The 24786-nt window shown below is 42.6% G+C and overlaps 1 protein-coding gene across 3 annotated transcripts in view; it reads left to right on the top strand.

Annotated features, from left to right (window-relative positions):
* Positions 1-23470, top strand: part of LOC137358744 (vitamin D3 receptor-like) — a 199181-nt gene extending 175711 nt beyond the window's left edge. For all 3 annotated transcript variants that reach the window (XM_068025042.1, XM_068025040.1, XM_068025041.1), the window contains one exon: positions 2230-23470. In XM_068025042.1, the coding sequence (XP_067881143.1) occupies positions 2230-2492 (263 nt within the window). In that variant the 3' untranslated portion in view covers positions 2493-23470. The remainder of the gene's footprint in view (positions 1-2229) is intronic.
* Positions 23471-24786: the final 1316 nt, after the last annotated feature.

Below are 24786 nucleotides of genomic sequence, written 5' to 3' on the forward strand. Positions count from 1 at the left end.
AATATAACCCCTCTAAAGAAGGGGGGGAGGCAGAAAACAGGTAACTATAGACCAGTTAGCTTGACGTTTGTCATGGGGATGGTGTTAGAATCGATCATTAAGGAGGTTATAGCTGGTGACTTAAAAAAACTCAAGGTAATCGGGAATAGTCAGCATGGTTCTGTGAAAGGGAAATCATGTTTAACCAATTTATTGGAGTTCTTTGAAGGAGTAACATGCGCTGTGGATAAAGGGGAGCCCGTTAATGTACTGTACTTGGATTTCCAGAAGGCATTTGACAAGGTGCCACATAGAAGGTTATTGTGCAGGTGTTCATGGTGTAGTGGGGAACATATTAGCATGGATAGAAGATTGACTGGCTGGCAGAAAACAGAGAGTATGCATAAATGGGTCCTTTTCTGATTGGCAGGATGTGATGAGTGGCGTCCTGCAGGGGTCTGTGTTGGGGCCTCAACTTTTTACAATTTATATCAATGACTTAGATGAGGGGAGTGATGGCATGGTAGCTAAATTTGATGACACAAAGATAGGAAAGTATGTTGTGAAGTCGACATAAGGAGGTTGCAGACTGATATAGATAGGTTGAGTGAGTGGGCAAAAATCTGGCAGATGGAGTATAATGTGGGAAAATGTGAAGTTGTTCACTTTGACTGGAAGAATAAAAAATCAGAGTATTTCTTAAACAGAGAACGACTGCAGAATTCTGGGGTGCAGAGGGATCTAGGTGTTCTAGAGCGAGAGTCACAAAAAAGTTAGTATGCAGGTACAGCAAGTAATAAAGAAGGCGAATGGAATGCTATCCTTTATTACGAGAGGAATTGAAAATAAAAGTCAGGATGTTATGCTTCAGTTATACAGGGCATTGGTGAGACCACATCTCGAATACTGTGTGCAGTTTTGGTCTCCTTATTTAAGGAAGGTTGTAAATGCGTTGGAGGCAGTTCAGAGGAGGTTTACTAGATTGATACCTGGAATGAGCGGGTTGTCTTATGAGGAAAGGTTGGACAGACTGGGCTTGTTTTCACTGGAGTTTGGAAGAGTGAGGGGAGACTTGATTGAAGTTTATAAGATCCTGAACGGTCTTGACAAGGTGAATGTGGAAAGGATGTTTCCTCTTGCGGAGGAGTCCAGAACTAGGGGGCACTGTTATAAAATTATGGGAAGCCCTTTTAGGGCAGAGATGAGGAGAATTTTTTTCTCAGAGTGTTGTGCAACTCTGGAACTCTCTGCCTCATAAGGTGGTGGAGGGGGGGGGTCATTGAATAATTTTAAGGCGAGGTAGATAGATTCTTGTTTGGCAAGGAAATCAAAGGTTATCGGGGGTAGACGGGAGTGTGGAATTTGAAACACAAGCAGATCAATCATGATCTTGTTGAATGGCGGAGCAGGCTCAAAGGGCTGAATGGCCTACTTCTGTTCCTAATTCATATGTTCGTATAAGAGGTGATGCAGGAATCTCTGCATTGGTTTCCCTCAACATCAAAACCCCCACCGCCAGCATAAAATTCCCCCTCAGATCCTCCCATAATGGAATAGTCTGAAGTCCCTGAACGTGTCGGGGACAATAAGGTTGCTATTTTGGAAGGATGACACTGAAGAGCAGCCTTCCTCAAAACCTGCCTCTTGTTTTTACTTTTTTGATGCCTTTCAGTGTTTTCAGTTATTTGGCTAATCTTTTGTTCAGCCATATTTGTTCTTGCAAAGCTGTTTGCGAGTGTGGGAAGAAAGAAAAATTAATTTACATTTATATTGCACCTTTCATGACCTCAAGACGTCCCAAAGTGCTTCACAGCCAATGAAATTCAAGTGCAATCATTATTGTAATGCAGGAAACACAACAGTCATTTTGTACTCAGCAAGATCCTACAATCAGCAATGAGATAAGTGACCAAAAAACTTTTTTTATGTTGATTGATATATGGTGGCCAGGACACTGGGAGAACTCCACTGCGCATCTTTGAATAGTACCATAGGATCTTATACATCCACCTGAGAAGGCAGACCAAGGGGTTTAATGTTTCATCCAAAAGACAGCACCTCTGATAGTGCAGCACTCCCTCGTACTGTACTGGAGTGTCAGCCTAGATTATGTGCTTGAGTCCTAAGTGTGGGGCTTCAGCCCACAACCTTCTGATTCAAAGCTGTAACTATAAGCTTCTCCGTGCTTTTGTCTGTTTTTCCTATCGTGAGATCTGTTTTATGATCTTTTGTTTCTGCATCCATTTTTAGATCGTCCTGGATTGCAGGACCGTGCTCAAGTGGAGCGTATTCTAGATGGGTTATCTGAGACTTTGCAGTCATACATACTTGTCAAACATCCTCCTCCAGGTAATCGGTTGTTGTATCCGAAGATGATCCAGAAGTTGACAGACCTCCGGAGCCTGAGCGAGGAACATTCCAAACAGTTCCAATCTCTGACCTTTAGTCCCGAACGTACCATGCAGCTTACACCACTTGTGCTTGAGGTGTTTAGCAATGATGCCAATCAGTGAATCACTTTCTTTTGTTTCAGAATTGTTAGGTTCACACAGGGTAGCAGGCTTGATGGTGCACACACAGCATTTCCTTTGGAAAATTAGGTTTCCAACGATCAAATGTGGTGCTGATGGAGCAACTCTAAATTATTGGACCACTGGTTTAAAGAGAGAATGAGTGGTGGGGTAATTGCAACTTTCCTGAAAAGATTTCCACTTGTACAGGTGCTGCACAATATAGAGGCAACAATGGGAGGTAAAAGTGGCAGTTTGCCCCTTTGTTGATACTGCATTTGTACCTGTAACATGGGAACAAGTGGGCACTGATGGGCACTATTTCAGTATTTAACAAATGTAATAGATGTATATAAACTATATATATCTGGTATATTCATTATACACCCAAAACAGGTGATGTCACCCATCATTGCCCTCAAGTCCCCATTTTACATGTACAAGTGCAGTAGCTGCAGGGGGCAAATTTCCACTTTTGCCTTTCTTAGCTTTGTTGTCTGTCCATTTTGAAGGGGAAATAATTGTTTATACAGTAATTTTCCTAATATATATGAAATGATTTTAAATAATCTGAAAACACAATCTGCAGGGGCAATGATCAAACATTATCAATGGCAATACAGCCAGCAATGTCCATCTCTAATGACAGGTACTAAGCTACCACAAGAATCAAATGCAGCTTTGGAAGCCTTCATCCATTGGTCTCCTAGTTCTGCTGCACCAAAAAATATTTACTGCTTGGTCTGCAAGTGTCCCGGACATGTTGATCAGCAGAGGGAATTGACAGAGAACTAATGTGTTGGTCATTATCATGACCTGCACTACTGAAGACCAAATTAAAATTTGATTGATTGTGCATAATCAGGAAGGTGCAGTCACCACCACTCCCCAGTGTTTGCACATGCCCTTAGGTAGAAGGGACAGTTTTCAACGGCCCTTTCACAAAATTATATGTAAGCACATAGTATCTATTTATTTCATGAGCTTTTTTAAAATCAGTTCAGGTTCCAGAACTGTGCAGAAATGTCAGTTGCATTTGGAGCTCTTCACCAGCACCGTTCACATTGAGTCGATGAAAACTTGGGTTGTAGCAGCTGAGAGTTAGAATTTCTTAAATTACTAATAATTTAGACTGTCATCAAATCTGGATTATACATCACATCTGTTGTGCCCAACTTTTTTATTTTTATGGTTCCTGTTTGAAAATTACAAGTTAGAGCTTCCTGATGGTTCAGCAATTTATCCAGTGAATGGTTCATTCATAGATTAGGAAGGTTTTGTGTTCAATCCCCTGTCTGTGCTGAGTAAGTTGATCTCAGCCAGTTTGGGTGGAGGGGTATTGCATTTGGTCTTGGCACTCCTGGGTAAGGGAGAGGAAAATCAGCATGGCGCCCTGCTCCTGATCACTATACTCTCCTGCTGGAAGAGCATATGTGTTTGTTGGGCGAAGACACAATTTGGCTTGGCTGTGATACCCTCATTGTACAATTCCCTGTTAACACTCACTATCTCGGCTCCTACATGAAGAATGGTCACTTGAGTGAAGTAACAATGGGGTGCCTGTGGAATTGTGTCCCCACATGAGTTGGCACCTTCAGAAGAGGGGTGCAAATTGTTGGAAAAGGCAAAAAAGACACAAGTTGCGCTACTTTAGCGATATTTGGAGAACCCGTTGGTATTGAGGTGATTCTCTCTTACACTAGATTTTAGAATGTGTTGGAAAAGCTGCAATGACATCAGCCTGACCTGGAGAACAGATTGTGACCTTGTTGTCTGTATATTGCACAGTATGAACTCTCACCATCTATACACCAAACAGTTGTAATACATAGGTCTGATTGTGAATAATTCACTGTCTATCCCATCCTGTTATTCATCCAGAATTCCTGTACAACAGCAGCCATTTTATGCACTTATTCTCTAGAAGCAAGTAACATTGTTTCATACTCAGGAAATCCGCATTCCCTTCAGGCTATAAAGAAATAGAAATGTTTAAAAGTATCTATTTTACCAGTGTGATTGTAGTAACACATATCACAGTACTGTTTTGAATCCAGACCTGGGCAGATTGAAAATATACTTCTTTGACACCAATGGTGTCACTTACAAGCAGGTCCCCTGGAGATCTGGAATCTTACTGATTGCAAAAGACAATCCTACCCACCTAGTGTCCCTAACTGGCTGATGCTTATGTGGGTGTTCTGCATTTGCCCTAAACTTACTTTTCGAAATCAATTGCAAGTGATAGAAGTGATGATTCTTACTGCCTTAAATGTATGCAATAATGGGAAAAAGGAATCAGAAGTAAAATGGAAAATTGAGTAGCATGTATAAATGACATCAAGAAAATGCATTTACTTGACTAAATGAACAAGCAGCACTAATGGGGAAATAGGTAAATTTTTAAAGCATTATTGAGACAATAGATTTAGAATTGTGTATATATTTCTAATACGTATAGTGCAACCCTGGAGAAGCGATAATACATAGCTGGGTAAAAGGAAATACTGGTGTGTACATCACATTGGAGCTGTATGTCATTTATACAAGAATATATCGTATTTAGACAGGATATGTGTTTTTTACATAGTTCCTATACTTGTCTGAGTTGTCAGACATGAGCACTGGCTCCTTTATCACTAATGCAGTTTGCCCAATCGTACGTTTTGGTGGCTCTGTTATAATGGACACTACGTTTACCCAGATTGCAGCACATGAGTGGACAGGGAGACCTACCTGAGCCATCCAGTACTAGCTGAGAGTGATTACTTTTTTATCCAGCATGTACCTTGGACCTGGAAATTCTGGGATAGGAAAAACAAATTTACCAAATAGAAATAAGGAAAATAAAATTATATTTTGTAAATTTATTATTTTAGCTTATTATACAAATAGAAGTTATATTTTGCAGATGGTTGTGAATTATTATTGACAAAGACAATTGCATTATTCTGGTGATTGCAAAGCAATATCCTCACCTCCAAATAATACAGTGGCTTTATTTGTGAGCCCAGTTCTGCAGGTGTAAACATATGTAATATTGTTCTTAGTGCTGTAGAAGAGACTTGTTCTCTGTGTGTTAATGGCATCCTGCCACATTGTACAAGGCTTGCTTGAGCACAAGGTCATTAGTTTATGCTGAAGATGAGCAATGCTGTGCAGTTAATTGTAGTGCTGTGTTGCTTTTACTTTAATCTCTTGTTCATGTGTATATAAGGCTATTCCTAATGGGCTGACTGTAATCTATCACTTGTATGTGTCCTTCCCCACTCCTCCCCTAAAAGTTCCACAGTTTTTTCCATTTTTTGTTTTTAAAAAAAAGAGAACTTATACACCATTTATAACCCATGCACTATGTGGGCGGCACAGTGGCGCAGTGGTTAGCACAGCAGCCTCACAGCTCCAGGGACCCGGGTTCAATTCTGGGTACTGCCTGTGATTGCGTGGGTTTTTGCCGGGTGCTCCGGTTTCCTCCCACCGCAGGTGATCGGTAAATTGGCCATTGGCCTACCTAGTGTAGGTAGGTGATAGGGAATATGGGATTACTGTAGGGTTAGTATAAATGGGTGGTTCTTGGTCGGCACAGACTCAGTGGGCCGAAGGGCCTGTTTCAGTGCTGTATCTCTAAATAAAAATAAAAAATAAAATACGTAAATTCCTGTGTTTGTGGACTATGTCTTATCTCAGTTTAGACCTTAGAGTAGGGATTTAAAAATGCCTCATCTGCAAATTACTATGTGGATTTTCCAGTTATCGTGTCTTGGTCAGACCATTTGTCTTTCAACTCTGACCTATAGCATTGCATCAAATTTTCAGTGTCAGACCTTTGAGGAATGTGTGTATTGCTTCATTCCATATCCTCCACACACTATATGAATATAGCCCAGCACTATGGGTTTTGGGGAAACTGTGTGCTGAGAACATGCATGAAAACAACATTGCAGATGAATAGTACCACAAATGGTCTCCTACTTTAAATTAAATTATGAGAGTAGGACAAGAGGACATGGGTTCAGATGAGTAAAAGGTGAATTTAGGACTAATGTCAGAGTGTTTGATGTCAGGAATGGATTACCTGATAGAGTGGTGGAGGCTGAAACCCTGAAATCATTGGGGATGCCTTTAGTCTCTCTCTGGATGGATGAATTAAGTTGGGCCAAATGGCCGCCTACAGGCAGGATTTTGAGGTCCCACCGGGGCAGGAACAGAGGCCGGCAGGGAATGAAAATACCGGCACCGGCTGGCATGCCAGTTTCCCAGCACCAACAACTTTCACCAGGGCGGCAGGAGGGCAGCCCCAGGAACCACCTAATCCAGTAATGATGCCAATTAAGGTACTTAAAGAGCTCATTGAGGGCCATGTTTTGATTTTGGCAGGGCCGCACAGGCTGCACGTGGTGTCTGGGCCGGACCAGGTGCATGGAGGCAGCAAAATAGCAGGGAACCAGTCATTGCCACCCCAACAAATTAGGTGGACCCCATGAAAGGCAGAATGGTGCAGAGGGGTCACGGCCATTAGCACAAAGGTGCCACTGGGCCAGCAGAGGTTGTGAGGAGAGTGGTCAGTAAGCGCATGGGCAGCGCAGGGGGTCCTAACCCTCCTGGCATCATGGGGGCATAACAGAAGGGGGCAAGCCTTTCAGACATATTTGGGAGGTCACCTGAGCATAAGGAAGGCAGCAGCATGGCTCTCAGATTTCGGGTCCAGTGGTGATGAGGAGCAACATCCTCCACTGTAAGGGCAGAATCCCGGGCAGCAGGAGGGCAGAGGAGAGGGATGAGGGGCAGGAAGGCAGCAGAGGCCATACCCTCAGCATAGGATCTACCACCGAAGACGGCACTACCTTGAGCTGACCGAGAACTAGTGCCGGAGGAGACTGTGCCTATCCAAGCAGATGGTCACAGAGATTTGTGCCCTCATCATGGAACACCTCACACCTCGCATTGTCACCATGCCCTACCAGTAGCCGTCAAAGTAACTGCAGTATTGAACTTCGACTCAGGCTCCTTCCAAGGCTCAGCTGTGGACCTTGGTGGCACCTCGCAGGAGGTGGAGGAGCTCATGTGCTGAAAGCCCTGAGCCATTGTGGCACACGTGAGCTGGATAGACTCCTCCATTCTCAGCCTGCACACTGCCTCAAGGTAGAGCTGCCTTTCTTGTAACTCCTCAGGCCCTGCATCTTTCCCAGGTGAGCAGGGCTGTGTCTGTCCTCCATCCTCTGAGAGGGGTTGCCCACTGCTGCCTCTGTCACCTCCTCCTACACATTCAAAAGGTGCTTTTCACCAGTCCCACCCTATCTAATCTAATCGAGGACCCACCGAGGTGACTGTATTTGCACTGGTGGGGGGTTCACTTTTATAAGGTGTGACGGTGCCTCCTCTGAGCTCTGATGTTGCTGCACTTGGCCCGCTGATAGTGAGGGAGATGGTCTAATTGCCTCGACGTCTCCAACTGTGGTAGACACAAGAAGAGATCGTGAGAACTAACCTTGGAGAGCAGAGGCCTCTGCATGTGCTGAGGCTTCGCAATGCAACTCAGCATGCACTCCCCCTTAACGGCATTGGACTCTCTAATCACCATCTCCAAAATGGATGCCCATTTTGCCTTGCCTGACATCCTCATGGTCAGTGACCCTGGTGATGTCCATGGCTCCCTCCTCCATTGTGGTGATAACATGCAGGTATGGAACCCCTCCTTCCGTCTGGGCCCTCTCACAGGCATTATGTGCCCATTTCTCCTGTATGGACGAAAGAGAGTGAGATAAGGCACTGCTGGCCGACCTCTATGGCCAGTGCCAACTGCTCCTATTCATTAGAAGCTGCATATTTCAGTGCTGGCAGGTCCTCAGCACCAGTCTTGCTTTGAGCCATTCTGAGGGGTCAGTAAGTGCCCTGGGCACACACTCCTCCCATGTTCAGGAGCAGCATACATGCTCAGGATCCCCAGTTGGTGTGTCTGCTGGAGATTGAATATCCAGAGACCTGTCATGAGGGTCTGGCATTGCACTCACCCTGTCCAAGTGAAGAAGGTCATTGAACCTCTGCCTACACTGGACCCACTTTCTGCACGCCACACTCTGTCAGCTCACAGTGTTGGTGACCACAATCCAGGCCTACTTTATCTGGGAGAATGACCTCCTCCTGCTACCCTCCGAGAAAAGGACCTCCCTCTTCTCGCTCACTGCCTCGAGGAGGACCTCCAGGTCTGCATCCACGAAACGAGAGGCCGCCCTGCCCCAGGTTCCAGGCCTCAGCCTCTCCTGAGACATCTTTCCACTTGCAGTTAATGCAATGAAGCGGCAGCCACAGTAATAAATCGAGGGGTGTGACTGCTTCCCCAGAGGCGGGATCGGGACCTGGAAACAGCCCTGATGTCTGTTTCCTGGCCCCGGCAGGAAAATCTTGCCCCTCGTCTTTAATTATCTTGTGATCTTGTATAAAGCTGCAGGACCTCTTCCTTTGCATTCGTTCATTTTTCCCCAGCTACAGTTACCTAGATCATCACATTGGCCGTCTTGTGCAAAATTTGAAACAAAGTCTCGAGAAATAATTCAGCAACGGGCAAAGTATCCGATATTCCAATTGCCTTGTCCTGGCTTTTTATTCTTTTTCAAGTTTCCTAAAATGTCGAGCAACCTCTGAAGTATCTGTTCTTTCAGTGCAAGCATACAAAATTCTGATGAGGAACATTGGGACTTAAAGGCCTGCTACACAGCCCGAACCCGATGGGACCCGATGACATGTGTCGGGTTCGGTTCAGGTCGGGTTGCACTTCCGGGTCCGGCATTCGCGCTCAGATCGGGCTGGGTCGAACATGCTCTTTCACAGGTAAGTGGCTGCAATGTTAATTTAATTTTTGGACTAGAAAAGTAGTTTTGTTACAGTTATTTTAAGCTTGTGCAGATCAGCAACAAAGTGAAAAACGGAAGGTAAGTTAACTGATGGTCGGGTCGGGCGCGGGAATAAAATGGAAGGACTCGGGCCGGGTTGGGCTTGGGTCGGATGTGGTTCTGTTGGGCCTGGGTTTTTTTTTTTTGCAGACCCGAGCAGGCCTTTATTGGGACTCAGTTGGAACTTTTACCTAAAGCTACCTCCCGGGCTATATGAGTGGAAAAACTTGTCTCCTTGTATCCACTGCCACACAAACCAGACCTAGAATGTCACTTTCGCAATGTCGATGCCCACAAAGTTTTAAATCCTTGTGTCTCTTGCACAGAGCAATGTAGGAATATTTAGTTTCTGTGGTGTAACGACCCAAGCAAGCCAATAACTGAAAATAGGAGTGCATCCTACACTATTACCATTGTGCAGAGAAGAAACCTGGGGGCAGGTTAAGGAACATTTCAGTTGTTTCAAGGCTGCTTCCATGTCAGGTTCACATTGCTGGTCTATGTAAAGTTGTCACATGCAGCAATCCTCACAAATACACACTAAACATTACTGTCCAGGTTTACCTGCAGTGCATGGCTGTGTCTTTGGCAAATCAGGCTGACAGCTAATGCTTTGGCTTTTGCACAAGAGGGGTTCCTGTGCCTTTCCCCTTCCTACTTTTTGTTCTAGTTTGTTATATGAAGTGTGGAGTAACAATGAAGACAACAGATTGTCTTCTTTGAATGATATGCATCCTCTACACATCCTACCCATTTGTACCCACAAACCATGAGGTTGTAGTGTTCAGTGGTTAGTTATTTTGTTTGGCTTCAGATCAAAGAGAATTGGTGCCACAGTGCAGATCCTAGAGCTTTATACATGAGTAGAGAATGGGTAACACTGCCCATCTGTAATCTCTGGTGCATTAAAGGTAAATGACTTCTGTAGAATCTATTGAGCTAGGATATACTATGTACTGTAGGGTGTGAAAATGCAGATCACATCTCCATGGGTAAGTAATTAGTCTTTATTTGGAGGAGGGGAGGTTTTAGTTACTGATTTATCATCTGCAAAGCTGATTTTATTTTTAATGAAAAGAATTTTATTTAGCGTAAGACTTTTAATAAAGCATGGGACAAATATTCCAATGAACTCCAGCTATACCCTCATAGTTCCCTTTCTAATTAACTTCTTCACAAAAAAACAGAAAGAAATAGTGAAGACAGAATAAAGACAAGTGCACAGCTGCATCCCTGGTTGAGCCCGGCGTCCGCCATTATAGTTCCCTCATGTTTTCTAACGTCAGCAGTAAAGTTGTGTCCAAGCAGGAAGTCTCTCCCCCTCCACCACAACAGCTCCAGATTCATATTCTCAAAGACCCCATTCGTTTAATGGGAATATATAGGTGACTTTTTTGAGCATTATGCCAAGACAGTAAGTCTCTCTGCCCACAGCAATGCCAATAGAATTATGCGTAAACTGTAAAGCTTTCATCTTTGACATGAATCTCCACAAACATATCTTGGGTTCATTATTAATGGCTAAGTGTGTGTCTTGGCAGCAGGTAAGGTGAGAGTGACTGCCCTTGACATCAAGGCAGCATTTGACCCAGTATGTCATCAAAGAGCCTGAGCAAAACTGAAGTCAATGGGAATCAGGGGGAAAACTCTCCGCTGGTTGGAGTCATACCTAGCGCAAAGGAAGATGGCTGTGGTTGTTGGAGGTCAATCATCTGAGCTCCGGGACTTCACTGCAGGAGTTCCTCAGGGTAGTGTCCTAGGCCCAACCATCTTCAGCTGCTTCATCAATGACCTTCCTTCAATCATTAGTTCAGAAGTGGGGATGTTCGCTGATGATTGCACAATGTTCAGCACCATTCGGGACTCCTCAGGTACTGAAGCAGTCTGTGTAGAAATGCAGCAAGACCTGGACAATATCCAGGCTTGGGCTGATAAATGGCAAGTAACATTCGCGCCACACAAGTGCCAGACAGTGACCTTCTCCAACAAGAGAGAATCTAACCATCTCCCCTTGACATTCAATGGCATTACCATCGCTGAATCCCCCACTATCAACATCCTAGGGGTTACCATTGACCAGAAACTGAACTGGAGTAGCCATATCAATGCCGTGGCTACAAGAGCAGGTCAGAGGCTGGGAATCCTGCGGCGAGTAACTCATTTCCTGACTCCCTAAAGCCTGTCCACCATCTACAAGGCACAAGTCAGGAGTGTGATGGAATACTCTCCACTTGCCTGGATGAGTGCAGCTCCAACAACACTCAAGAAGCTCGATGCCATCCAGGACAAAGCAGCTCGCTTGATTGGCACCCCATCTACAAACATTCACTCCCTCCACCACCGACACACAGTGGCAGCAGTGTGTACCATCTACAAGATGCACTGCAGCAACACGCCAAGGCTCCTTAGACAGCACCTTCCAAACCCGCAACCTCTACCAACTAGAAGGACAAAGGCAGCAAATGCATGGGAACACCACCACCTGCAAGTTCCCCTCCAAGTCACACACCATCCTGACTTGGAACTATATCGCCGTTCCTTCACTGTCGCTGGGTCAGAATCCTGGAACTCCCTTTCTAACAGCAGTGTGGGTGTACCTACCCCACATGGACCGCAGCAGTTCAAGAAGGCAGCTCACCACCACCTTCTCGAGGGCAATTAGGGATGGGCAATAAATGCAGGCCTGGCCAGCGATGCCCACATCCCATGAATGAATAAAAAAAAGTTCCCACCACCAGGCCCCAGAAGGAAAGATTTTAGGATAATACCATAATATGCGGGGGGAAAAGGGTTCCAGTGCTACCACCTACCTTGTGACTCGTGCCTTAATTTAGCCATTCTATGTGGGGTATAATAGAATCTATGGAAGATCTTCATCCAAACCTCACCCATATATTGTTTGGGTGGTAAATTTGCATTAGACCAAGTTGTTGACTAGTTGCAGTATGTGAACTATAGCCCAGGTGCTTCTCCTAGGGCTTTTGGTCTGTAAATTATATTATCTGCCACCTTATTGAGTATCTCTAGGCTTTTTCCATGAAGTGCAGTTTTGTTGATTTCAAGCTCTGAGGCCACCAAAGGCTGCCCAACATTATGGAAGTGATCCTTTAACCACTCTATGTTGAGATGGATGTAAATATTCTATGGCACTGTTAAAATATGAGCAAGGGAGTTGTCTGTGTCCTGGCCCACATTTGTCTCTCAACCAACGTTGCCAAAACGGATTAGCTGGTCATTCATCACATTGCTGCATTTACAGTGACTACTGTTCAAAACTACTTCATTGGCTTTGAAGAGCTTTGGGATGTTTCAAGGACATGAAAGCTGCTGTATAAATGCAATTTGCTGACTTGCTGTCTCTCAATCTCTTGCAACCATTCTTGCCCTCGCCTTTGCTCTCTTGTGCTCGCTCTCTCTCTTGAACTGCCATCATACTTGGGAACTGCCACCTAGGATTCTGATTGGTACAGAATCCTGCAAAATTTATAAAGTTCCGGTTAGTTTTAAGGTCTGCAGCTACACTGTTGCATTCCTAATTACAGATTGTTTCAGCATGAGTTCTGTGAGTGGAAAGTTAAGATTCTGGTTAGCCTTTATTAGCTCTCTGGCTATTTGTTCGAAATGAAGAGCTTTGCCTGCAACATCAGCTGCTGGACCCAAGTCCATAACATGGACAGCCTTTCTGCTGTCTGTCTTTTTGGCTGAAGCATTGTTTCTAATATGCTGCCATGAAATTTTCCTACAAGGATACCTCAAGCACCACCTAACCACTATTGTCCTCCAGGTACTTAACGGCCGCTACCTCTAGGTCAAGTGTTGGCCCATTTAAGAGAAGTTTCAGGACTCTGGCGACCTAGGGTGACTTTTTTCAATAATTGTGTTGCGATGACCCTGGCGGATATCTGGAGCTTCTACTTCCCCACCACTTGGCATAACACCTAGTATTCGCCATGTCACAATGTGCATTCAAGAACTGACAGCTTTTGGGTATCACAGGACATGGAATCCTCACTGAGTAAAGATGTTGACCAAATAGTGATCTCTGAGCATATTTCATTCTACCTCACATTTAGTCTTTTTTCAGACAAAAATTGGGCATTGAGCAATAAATTCCTGTTTGAGCCAGCTTTCATGCAAAGGCTTCAGCCAAGAAGAAAGGGGAAACATTACAATGCAAACAGTGATCCACTGGTTATCATGAGATGCAATAAAACCCGGATGTCAGCAGGCAAACCAATGGCAGGAGTGAGACAGGTGCATTAGACAATGAATTGTAGACTGTGAGGCTTTTAGCGGGAACCACAGAAATAAGGCTGCTCGTAAAGAAACACTTGCAGGTGTGGCTGGGAGTCTAATGGGCCCTGCAGTACCCCTTGGGTATTAATGATATGCTCTTGAAGCCCTTCAAAAGTGAGAGGGAAGGGTTGTGTGTGTATTCTTGGAAGATGTGCCTGATTCCTATTGCCTTGCTTGACCTTGCTGCACTGAGTTGGCACCACCACTGAGCTGAACAGTTCCTTTTGAGGCCTTTTTCCACTTAGTCCCTAACAAGGCCTCCCTCCTCTGCCTCATTTGGCCCAGCAGCACTTCCACTACTACTGAAGGCTGTGGCTGAAGTCCTGTGGCAGATCTTTGATGGGGGAGATGGTGGTGCAGTGTTAATGTCACTGGACTAGTAATCCAGAGACCCAGGTGAATACTCTGGGGACACCGGTTCAAATCCCACCACAACAGAAGGTGGAATTTAAATTCAATTAATTAATAAATTCAATTAATTAATGAAAATCTGGAATTGAAAGCAAATCAGCAATTTTGACCATGAAACTATCATTGATTGTGGTTAAAAACCCATCTGGTTCACTGATTTCCTTGAGGGAAGGAAATCTGCTGCCCTTACCTGGTCTGACCTACATGTGACTCCAGACTCTCAGCAATGTGGTTGACTCTTAACTGCCCTCTGAAATGGCCTAGCAAGACACTCAGTTGTACAAAACTGCCACACAAAAGTTAAAAAGAATGGACTGCAGCGGTTCAAGAATACAGCTCACCACCACCTTCTCAAGGGCAATTAGGGATGGGCAACAAATGCTGGCCTTGCCAGCGATGCCCATATCCCATGAAAGAATTTAAAAAAAGACATCTTCAAAAGAGTTTCACTCCTCCTTTCCAAAAAAAAGTTGTTCAATAATGCCTGGCCCTTTAAGCTGCTGCAGCCATTTAAATCCTGCAACAGAGTACAATTCCTTGCCCTAAATGAGCAAGCTCTCAATTCAGAGGCGGTCCTGGCACCAGACACTTGTGTTAAATGTCTAATTAAGCTCATCCTGGAAATTTGGGCAAGTGGGTGGACCTCCCATCTTAGCTGTTTTCACCTTCCATTAAATCACTCTGGTCATTGAAGCAGTAAACTTATTAAGGTAAGTGCACTTTCTGTCCATTTCTCCCCAAAACATTTGAGTTTCTTTTGCATTTTTTTTTATTTTGGCTCTTCATTCTTTATAAATTTCCAGACTCTTTCTATCCTGTCACATTACTGAAGTAGGATTTATTTGTTACAGTTTTCAGTTGTACGCTGTATGTCTTTGTGTGCTTCTCTTTATATATCGCTCCATAAATTCACCAGTTTGCATGGTACAATAATTGATACATATTTAGAAAATCTTCCTCCAAACCAGCCAGCAATGCCTTTATAGTTAGTTTAGCTGCATCTGAATATCCTAAACTCTTCTTTCAAATTGTTTAAATCAGGAATTTAACAACATATTATGGCTTAATTTTACCAGCCCCCAGATGGCGGGAATGGAGGTGGTGGGGAGGGCAGGCAAAATAGCAGGGAGCCACGTTGGAACGGCTCCTTGTCGCTGTCCCGCCACCGGGGAAGTTTCCCAGCAGCAGGCACAAGGCAGGCTGCGAGGTGGATTGGCTGCCTGCTCCACAGAGGTGGGCAGCCAATTTGCATAATTAAGGGCCCAATTATGGGCCATTTTACAGGGCTGACAGCAGAGCGACCCCCTTCATGTGGGGAGGCTGCCATCTTCTGCGACAGCCGGGGGGAGCCATTGGAGCCAGAGGCTCCATAGCTCAAAAAGGGAGATGTGGTCAGGGACGTCCATCCCTGTGGCCCCAATGGGCCATCCAGAGGGTTTTCTCCTCCGTCCCGTGAGGCCTACCGCCCTTGGCCTGCTAAGCTTTAATTTTCAAATAGCTGTCCGGGGGCGCCTTCATTTTGAGGTGCCCCCAAGGTCTTCTGCCAGCCTCAACAACACCCCCCACCTCTCCTTGTGGCGCTGTTGAGGCTTCAGAGCTGCCGAGCCTCTGATTGGGCTGGCTCCGTCCTTAATTACTTGGCAGGCCCGCATGCGGTCAATTAGAAGGGCGCCTGTGGTAAAATCAGCAAGTGCGGACTCGGGACCCTCTTTTCGCCCCAATGTCAGATTCCCGAAGTCCGTGGTAAAACTCAACCCTATACACTCTGATTTATTTGCAAGTATCTGTATATTGGCCCAGATTTTCTGGTAAGCAGCGAAGCAAAGGTGCTCATTGCTGACCTCGAAGAACGCTGTCCACAAAGATCTAGCAATCTCTGTGGTGGGAATTTCCCCTTTCCTGACAGCAGTTTAAATCTGGCCCCAAGTCAAGGGGATGTCTTGGCGTGCAGCAGCAATGATGTCATCAAGCAGTTAGGCAACCAATCAAATTGAAGTATTCACACGCAGCAAACCAGAAATGTTAAAGACACTTACGAACTCCACTTTTAATTTAAATTTTCAGACAGCAAAATAAATGTATGTCGGTATTAAGATAGAAGCTAAAATAAAGATTAGCAAATTTTTTTTTAAAAAAAAACATTTTATGTTGTTAAAAAATGTGGATTTTTTATTGTTGACATTCCACAAATATAAAATTAGCTTTTCAGGGACAGTGAGGGTGTTTAACAGTAATTCTAAAGTTAATAGGCGCTTAAAAACCCAGTTATACCTCATTCAACGAAGTGTAACTTTTTGACTCCCACTATTACTGTCTGTTTCAGTGGCGAGTGCTAGCAGTTTCGCCATCACTACCACAGCAAAATCAGGGCCATTGTATATTTGAAGAAAGTTGCACTGTGGTTGTGGCTTGCACATAACTTTACTGAGTAAGTGTATCTTGTTGGTGGTTGTCTGACATGAAGTTTGTTTTCCTGCACGTATTTACTCAGCAACCCTCCAGCGTCCATCACTCTTTAGCCACTGAGCCAGGCACCTGGCATTCAATTGTATGAACAAGGTTATTTGAATTTGCCTTTTTACACAAAAACTTAAACCCAACAGTAAAGCTAAAACTCACGGTGCCAACAAATCGAAGGAATCTGTAAAGGGTTAAGATAACACATACTTGGCTGACTTTGCTCTTTAAATTCCACCCCAACAACCACCACCATTTCCATCCCCGCCATTGCCACTTCAACTCCTCTGTCTCTTTTCTCTCCTGTCCCTTTCCTAACAGTGCTGACTAGCTGGAGTCACTAGCATGCACCACCAGCCAGCCCTCAACCAAGTAGTATTTCATCACATGCAAGTCATTGGGTGTTGTCAGGAATGTAATTCTTTTCTCACCTCACATATGCAGTTTATAACAGGGTCACTGACTAGTGCTCAGTAACACATTGAAGCTAATTATAGCTTCTCCACTTCTCATTGCTGGTGCTTTTTAACAGAGTTTGTCAACCTAGCATCAACCACTTTTGATTGAAGTTTGTCTCATGTGACTACGCCATTAGAGAGAGGATAAAAACTCCTAATCTCTAATCTGGTTTGGAGCTTTATCATTTTCCTTTAAATGAAATGAAACTTTTTTTTTAATAGTGCTCGTGAACAGTTTGTGTTGCAGGATTATGATTAAGTACTATTCCTTAGCCACTCAAAGAAGGAATTGACATCCTCAAAAGTTAGGAGTCTTTTGACACCCAAGCCCATCATAATCAGTTGAGGTCGTAGAATCTTTGTAGTTTCAATGAAGCGTTTGAGATGGGTCCTTTGAAAGTTTTTTTTAACTCTTGCCTGTTAAAGGCCAAAAAAAATGAGTTGAAAGGCACTATGTGATTAAAGAAGTCTAGAGACAATTCCCAGCCCATAAACAAACAACAATGTTCACTGATACAGCTGCTTTCAGAACAAAGCATCCCATTAACACCCGGAGGAAGAAGGCTATTGCTGTTCAAAGGTTTATAGGTTTACCGTAGGAAATATGTTACTGTAACTGAGTAACTTATTTTATTCTTTAGATGCAATTTTTTTTAACGCTACTTAAAGTGGAAAAAACAGAGGTCTTTTTCTTCCCCATCTGCATTTGTACCCAAACATAATTCCTCTTCTCTCCTGGGTAATTAGAGGAATCTGCAGCTGATGCAGCTTGAATGCACAGGAGAACCTGCCCACATACAGTTCTCCAATTTTACTACAGGATAGAAAAGTAGAAGATTATCCAGCCTAGTGATTTGATTTTTTTTATTAATATCCCCTCCCCACCGTGGATTAGATATCTTCCAAAAGATTCCTTTAAAAAGTGAGATTCCAAGGATAACTATATATTGATGATGCAATACTCGCAGGAACTTTGAGGCTCCATATTTGGTGGCACAATACACAGGCAGACCTTCCAACCTGAAAAAGCTTTGTGGAGAGTGAAGATTACAAATACTTCACTCATTCTGTTTGATACAAAATATGGCAGTAAATTATTTAATCAGATTAATGAATGTATGTTTAAAAATGCAGATGATTGTTCAAAAATAAGGATGTCACCCTTGGAATGAGGAGCAGTTGGAAGGTGCTTTTTGCAAAAGGATGACATTTTGTGGAATGAGTAATATCTGTAGTTGTTCAGCTCCCATGGGAGATGAAGTTGAGTAGAGTCCATGAAGGTCCAGAATGTGTATGGTGTCTGGGCTTGAGGGGCTAAATTACCTTTTCTCATGTCATACTTTGTTCTGTGTCCCACTAATAGAGATGGTACACAGATGGCTCCATCTTTATGAACATTAATAATACAATCTAGTGGAAGATCACCTGCCTCCCACCAATCACCACCACCCCCCCAAAAAAAAATTCCTTTGAGGCTGTATGTTAAATGTCATTTTCTGGGCACCGTGCCCACCTTACAGCATGTGAGTGAGTGGCATGGTTGAAACTAAATCTTCAGATTTTGGGGCATTGTTGCCATGTAATGCTTCTGGAAACAGAATTTGTTTCATGGATACCTCAACGCTGCAGATAACACAACTGATAATGTGTGTCAGAAGAAAGACGTTTAAAAAAGATGGCGGTTGGGTATTAACTATGTAAAAAAAATTTAAAAGAAAATTGCTGCAAAATACAATCTTATTTGTGTTGTCTTGAAGAAAGATGTTTTGCTGATGCACTTTATATAAAAATATAAATAATCTATTATAATCAATATAAAGTAATTTAAACATTTATCAATCTGTGTCTGACTATCACAAGCTGGTTGCCAGTGTACTAACACAGCATTTACCTTGGCCATCGCAGATTAATTTTATACATTTCTTTGATTTAAAATATATTTGGAAATGTGTTTGAGAAGTTGACAATCACATCAGGCAGATAGGCATCCAGCTTATTTGCATTTGAAATAACTAAACTTGAAACTGGTTAGAAAGACTATGTCGTTACCTCAAATTGAATGCAACACTGAATTTGAAAATTAGGTGGCTTTCATTGATATTAGCCCAAAGTGACCATCAAGGAGGACATTCTCGTTATTGGTGTCAACTATTAATACAAGGCGGTTGGGGGTAGGGGATGCGAAGTGTGATGTGTAAGGTATAATTTGCACAGTTATAATAGGAAATTGGAATCTATCATATATTGTATATACTGAAAATTACTACTCCTATCACGATGTTGCCTTTATAAAATAAAATACCTTTTGAGCATTACCTGGAGAAGCCAAAGCATTATGTAATTCTGCAACGGGCTTGAGATGGGATGGAAGTTCCCCATACTATGAAAAGAAAATTAAAATGGGCATATCATTCAAGTCATTTTCAATCTGGTGATTATGTTTTCTTGCTTTGGGTCATTCAGACTTTTTGCATGATGCTTTTTTAAAACAAAATCTTATCATTGGGACCTGTAATTTTTTTTAAAAGCTGTAAATCAGAGGTGTCTTGGACTGAGCCATTGATTAGATCAAACTATTTGTGTGACCATCTATGGCATGTTCAGATTAATTGAGGATCACAGACTTCAAGCTGGATTTGAGGTAAACACGGAGAATTGAAATATCAGTCTGACATTTTCTCCCCTTGTATTTGTTTCTGTATTCTCACCTCAAATTGCAAGGTTGAAATTAAAGATCCTCAGTAAATGTGCACTTTCCTGAAGGGATGGAATGTGGAATTAAACTGCAGACTTGTGTATTGCATAAACCTGAAACGTTCAGCCTATTGGCTTCAGCTTGTTAATTTTTTTAAAAGTTCATCTAGTGATGAACATTTGGTGATCAGGTATAATGGAGATTAGACATGATACCAGTATATTTTGATGTATCTGTACATGAAAATTATTAGTTACTACTTTAAAGTTTTGAGATGGGTGATTTACTTATTTCATTTTGGTATTCCAGCAATATGAGGGAATTTTGATTGGATTATATGAAATAGAACATGACAGTGACAACATACAGATTCGTGCATTGCCATCTGTGCCAATCCGGGAAGTCTGTATGTAAGGTTTAAATCAACTCTTGTGCATGATTTAAGAATACTTGCTAAGTATTTAATACAAACAGAATTAAAAACATTTATTTTAGGAATCTTTATAAAAATGTGAATTGCTGTTCTAGAGCGTTGATAGTCCAGGAGCTTGCTCATTTTTTAATTCAGGGGTTCAGGGGTTTGAATGGGATCGGTCTGTCACTCCAGTGTACCTGCCTGGCCTGACATGAGCTTCATCGGTTTTTCGGGTGCAATCATAAAGCATTTTGCATTGGAGCTTTCCTTCTTGTCAGGGGAAACGAAGAGCCAGAGGATGGCAAAGTGATGCTATGGTGAGAGTAGTGAACACAATACCTTTAAAGCACAGCTTGTTTGTTCGATCCAATCAAGCAGTGTTCAATTTTCAACAATGTTGTTCTGTTCAGTGTTCCAGCTACATCAAGGTGTATGAAATGATACTTTTGTAACTAGAATATCCTACTAAAGAATTTCAGGATAAGGTACCACCAACTAATGAGATTTATGCTTTCCAGTCGCTGCCAGGGCTTTGTATACTCCTTGTAACATCAACAGACTTTATGCAAATCTTATCTTGTAGGTGGTTTCTGATTAGTGTGAGAAGTATCTGGTTGTTTGTTAAGACCGTGGCTAATGCTTAAAAGCTCCAGTGACAGGCAGAGGGCACTTTAGGGTGCATGTGAAGTAACCAACGAAACAGTCGAACCACTGCAGGCCTGTGCCAATCACAATTAAGTGTCAGGAAAATGTGTTACCACCATATTCTGCAGAATTTGATTGTCCTGCTGATAAAAGGAAGTTGCATGCAATCTCTGCTGTCTGTGAGGAGAGAAGTGAGCCTTATCCATCATGAGAACACGGAACAGCAACAGCTTGTATTTATATATTGCCTTTAACATAGTAAAATGTCCCAAGGCACTTGATAGGAATGTTATCAAACAAGATTTGACAGAGCCACACAAGGAGATATTAGGGCAGGTGACCAAAAGCTTGGTCAAAAAGATAGGTTTCAAAGAGTGTCTTAAAGGAGGAAAGTGAGGCAGAGAGGTTTAGGAAGGGAATTCCAAAGCTTCGGGCCCAGGCAGCTGAAGGCATGGTTGCCAATGGTGGAGCAATTAAAATCGGCTGTTAAATATAATAGGTGGGACAAGACAAAGAATTTACCAATAACCTACCTCATAAGTAATGTGAAGGAATTGGAAATCTGCATTTAACAACACTACCCATAGCATACTGCTTGTAAATACACTCACAACCTATTTAATGTGCACACAAGCCCTCAGGCACATACAAAAGATTATGTACTTTTTTGACATAGTAATATTGACATTTCAACTGTTGTAGTGAGGTGAGCTAGTTAGGGCTGGGCATATTAACTTCTGCAGGGTAAAACCTTTTAAAATACAGCGCCTAGAGTTCCATCCAATTCTGCAGCAGCAATGCTCAATATTGTCACTAGTAAACAGCAGTTCCCAATTGATGACTTTTAAAAAAAAATCTGCCTCTGTCTGAGTGTGCCAGTTGAATCCATAGATCTCATGTTTGATACTTGATTCAGAGAACTTACTGAACTCAGCTTTCACTGCAGGGGTTACTAGGAGTCAGAATTTATATCAGCTGGCTCTGGACATTTCCAGTCTTCATTAAGTGATCTGCTTTTTTAATGTCCTATAACCTTTCTTGGCTCAAGTGTTGGTCCTTGTCCTAAATCTCTCTCTAATTTCTGGTAGTTTCTCAGATCCTCTCTCACACCAGCAAAATCCACAGGAGACCTCACTTAGGACAGTCTCTAACTCCCTTTGACATGTGTTATCAAAGGATGTTTTTCATTAAGTGTTACTTGACCTCTTCGACTTGGTCCTAAATTTCCTGAACCTCAAATTAGGGACTACAAAGCAGTTATTACTATGTAGGGCACTATGTTGTATGTTCCCTTCCTCCAATATTATACTGAGGATATTTGTTTAAAATAACCCAAGTTAAACATGATTCCACTGCTGAATAACTGAAGCATTTGGAAAGAATGCATGGCCTTTGAATCAAACTAAAAACCTCCAGTCATCTCTAACTTCTGAGAGATTAAAGGTTATCTAAACACTAACTGATGGAGCTGAAACCCTTTGTGGTCATTTATTTGAGGGAGATAGCCATATCATCAACATCAAACATGGGAAGAAAAATCAGGGCAAATCCCTACCCCTAATGGTTTAGTGGACAAATATACCTTGTGCTATAGCACTGAGCCAAAAGGACCAGGTCTGATCCTTAGTCTGTGCTGAAGTAGTTGATCTCATCAGGAATAACAGTAGAGTCACTGCAATTGGCCTCAGCATCATGGCTTTGGCGGGGGTGGGGGAGGGCAATCAATGAGTCAGACTCCTGATTTTTTGCTGGCTGCATACGTGTATGGATATATCCAGAGAACCAGTTTGGGATGGGCTGTGATGATTCCCATAGTTAAATAGTCTACTGACATGCAGACTTGCATCATACTCCATTACGATTTAGCACTCTTAGAAAGGGTGAGGGAAGGAGGTAATACTTTGGGAGTACTATTCTATAGAATGTTCTTGAAACCAAGACTTGGTGAGTTATAGGATCCCAATTGCTTTCAAATAGGAGTGAGTTTGACTTCTGGCCCATTAAATTTATAATTGCAAATTTTGCAGTTTCTGAAACGCAAATACCCCTCCCCAGATTTAAAGCTACATTAATGGCATAATGTGTAGATTCCTTTCCCAGCTTTACTTTGATCAGTTTGTCCGTAAAAATACAGCATCAATTCAAAAAGCATAATTTAGGTTTTCAGTTTTCAAAACGTCTGTTCTCATATTCCATCCTTTTTTATTCAGCCAAAAGCAAAATACCGCAGATGCTGGAAATGTGATAGAAAAACACAAAATGTTGAAACATTCGGTAGGTCAGGCAGCATCTGTGGTGAGAGAAACAGAATTAATGTTTCAGATCGATGACCTTGTGTCCCACTTTTTAAAAAAATCAGCATTGTCATTTAATCTTGTAGAGGTTGGGTGTTAAAATCTCTCTCTCTCTCTCTTTGGCCTCCTTATCTCGAGAGACAATGGATAAGCACCTCTGGTGTTAAAATGGTGTGCGGAAAAGGTTGATTCCCCAGCACTATGCAAATCAATGGCTTGTTGCTACTGCCCTATTCCTGTAAAGACGACATTAGATTTTGATTGGTTTGTTTCACACTTGAGTCATTAAGTGTTGAACCTCTGCTTTGTGATTTGAGCCAGGTTAGTTTTGTCCATTTTAACTTGTTCTTGTTTGACAATAATGTAATTGCCTACTCTTTGTATTTCCTCCTCGTTTTGTTCTACTTTATTGTAATTTGAAACTCTATTAAAGATATTTGAAATACATATTTGGCTCTTTCAGTTTCTGCTTTATTCCCATTTTAAAGTTGCTTTTTCTTCCCTTTTTGCTCTCTGCACCTCCACAGTGTAGTTTTCAATAACATTGTTTTAAGGTGTATGGCAGCAGGCCTAGGATGGCTTGCCCTTTGATCTTTTTTTTAAACAAACACTCTACCTCTGGTTAAATGCTCAGCCCCCATATATTACTCACCTTTCCCAGCGCAGGAAATCAGGAACTCACCACAAGGGGGATTACATGTGTGAAGCTGATTGCTGCCACTCTCGAGCATGGCAAGAATACACAATGCTGCTATTGAGTTATTTACTATTATTTTTTGAAAAATGATTGTTGCCACCATGTATTTGCCATGGTACATGCTTGCTGTTGCTTGTCATCGCCAATACTCTCTGATGGCAAGTTGAGGCCTGCAAAAGTTTACAGAGCTGCCATCGATGTAAACCCATAATTGGCTAACGTGCATTCAGCTTTCACAGAATGGAAGGTGAACTGTTTTTTTCTGGAAATTGTAGTGAAAATTTTGTTACACAAAATAAAAACAAAGTTCTGGAATTATGCATCATGTCAATCATATTTCGTAGACTTACATTGAATTTACAGCACAGAAACAGGCCATTCGGCCCAACTGAACTATGTTTATTTTTTTTATTTTTTTTTATTTCCAAAATATACTTTATTCATAAAAATCTGTAAAAATTACATTCCCAAACAGTTTAAAACAGCATCAAGTCAAAAAATACAAACAGTGCAAAGGTGATCAGTGTCCTTCTATACAATCATGAGTTGCCTCACAACCCTTCCATTTCATTGTCATGCCATATACATTTTTACATTGACAGCACACAAAATTTTCCTGATACAGTTCGAGGGGTTTCCCATGGATCCAGCCCCTCAGTTCAGCTTGGTGGGGGGACCTTACACTGTGGTCTTTCCCCATTGAGCCTTTGCTGCGGCTGCCCCAAGCGTTAGTGCGTCCCTCAGCACGTAGTCCTGGACCTTGGAATGTGCCAGTCTGCAACATTCGGTTGTGGACAACTCTTTGCGCTGGAAGACCAGCAAGTTTCGGGCAGACCAAAGGGCGTCTTTCACCGAATTGATAGTCCTCCAGCAGCAGTTGATGTTTGTCTCGGTGTGCGTCCCTGGGAACAGCCCGTAGAGCACAGACCCCCGTGTTACAGAGCTGCTTGGGATGAACCTCGACAAAAACCACTGCATCTCTTTCCACACCTGCTTTGCAAAGACACATTCCAGGAGGAGGTGGGCAACCGTCTCTTCC

Source organism: Heterodontus francisci, chromosome X (genome assembly GCF_036365525.1).
Source record: "Heterodontus francisci isolate sHetFra1 chromosome X, sHetFra1.hap1, whole genome shotgun sequence".
NCBI classification, from domain to species: Eukaryota; Metazoa; Chordata; class Chondrichthyes; order Heterodontiformes; family Heterodontidae; genus Heterodontus; species Heterodontus francisci.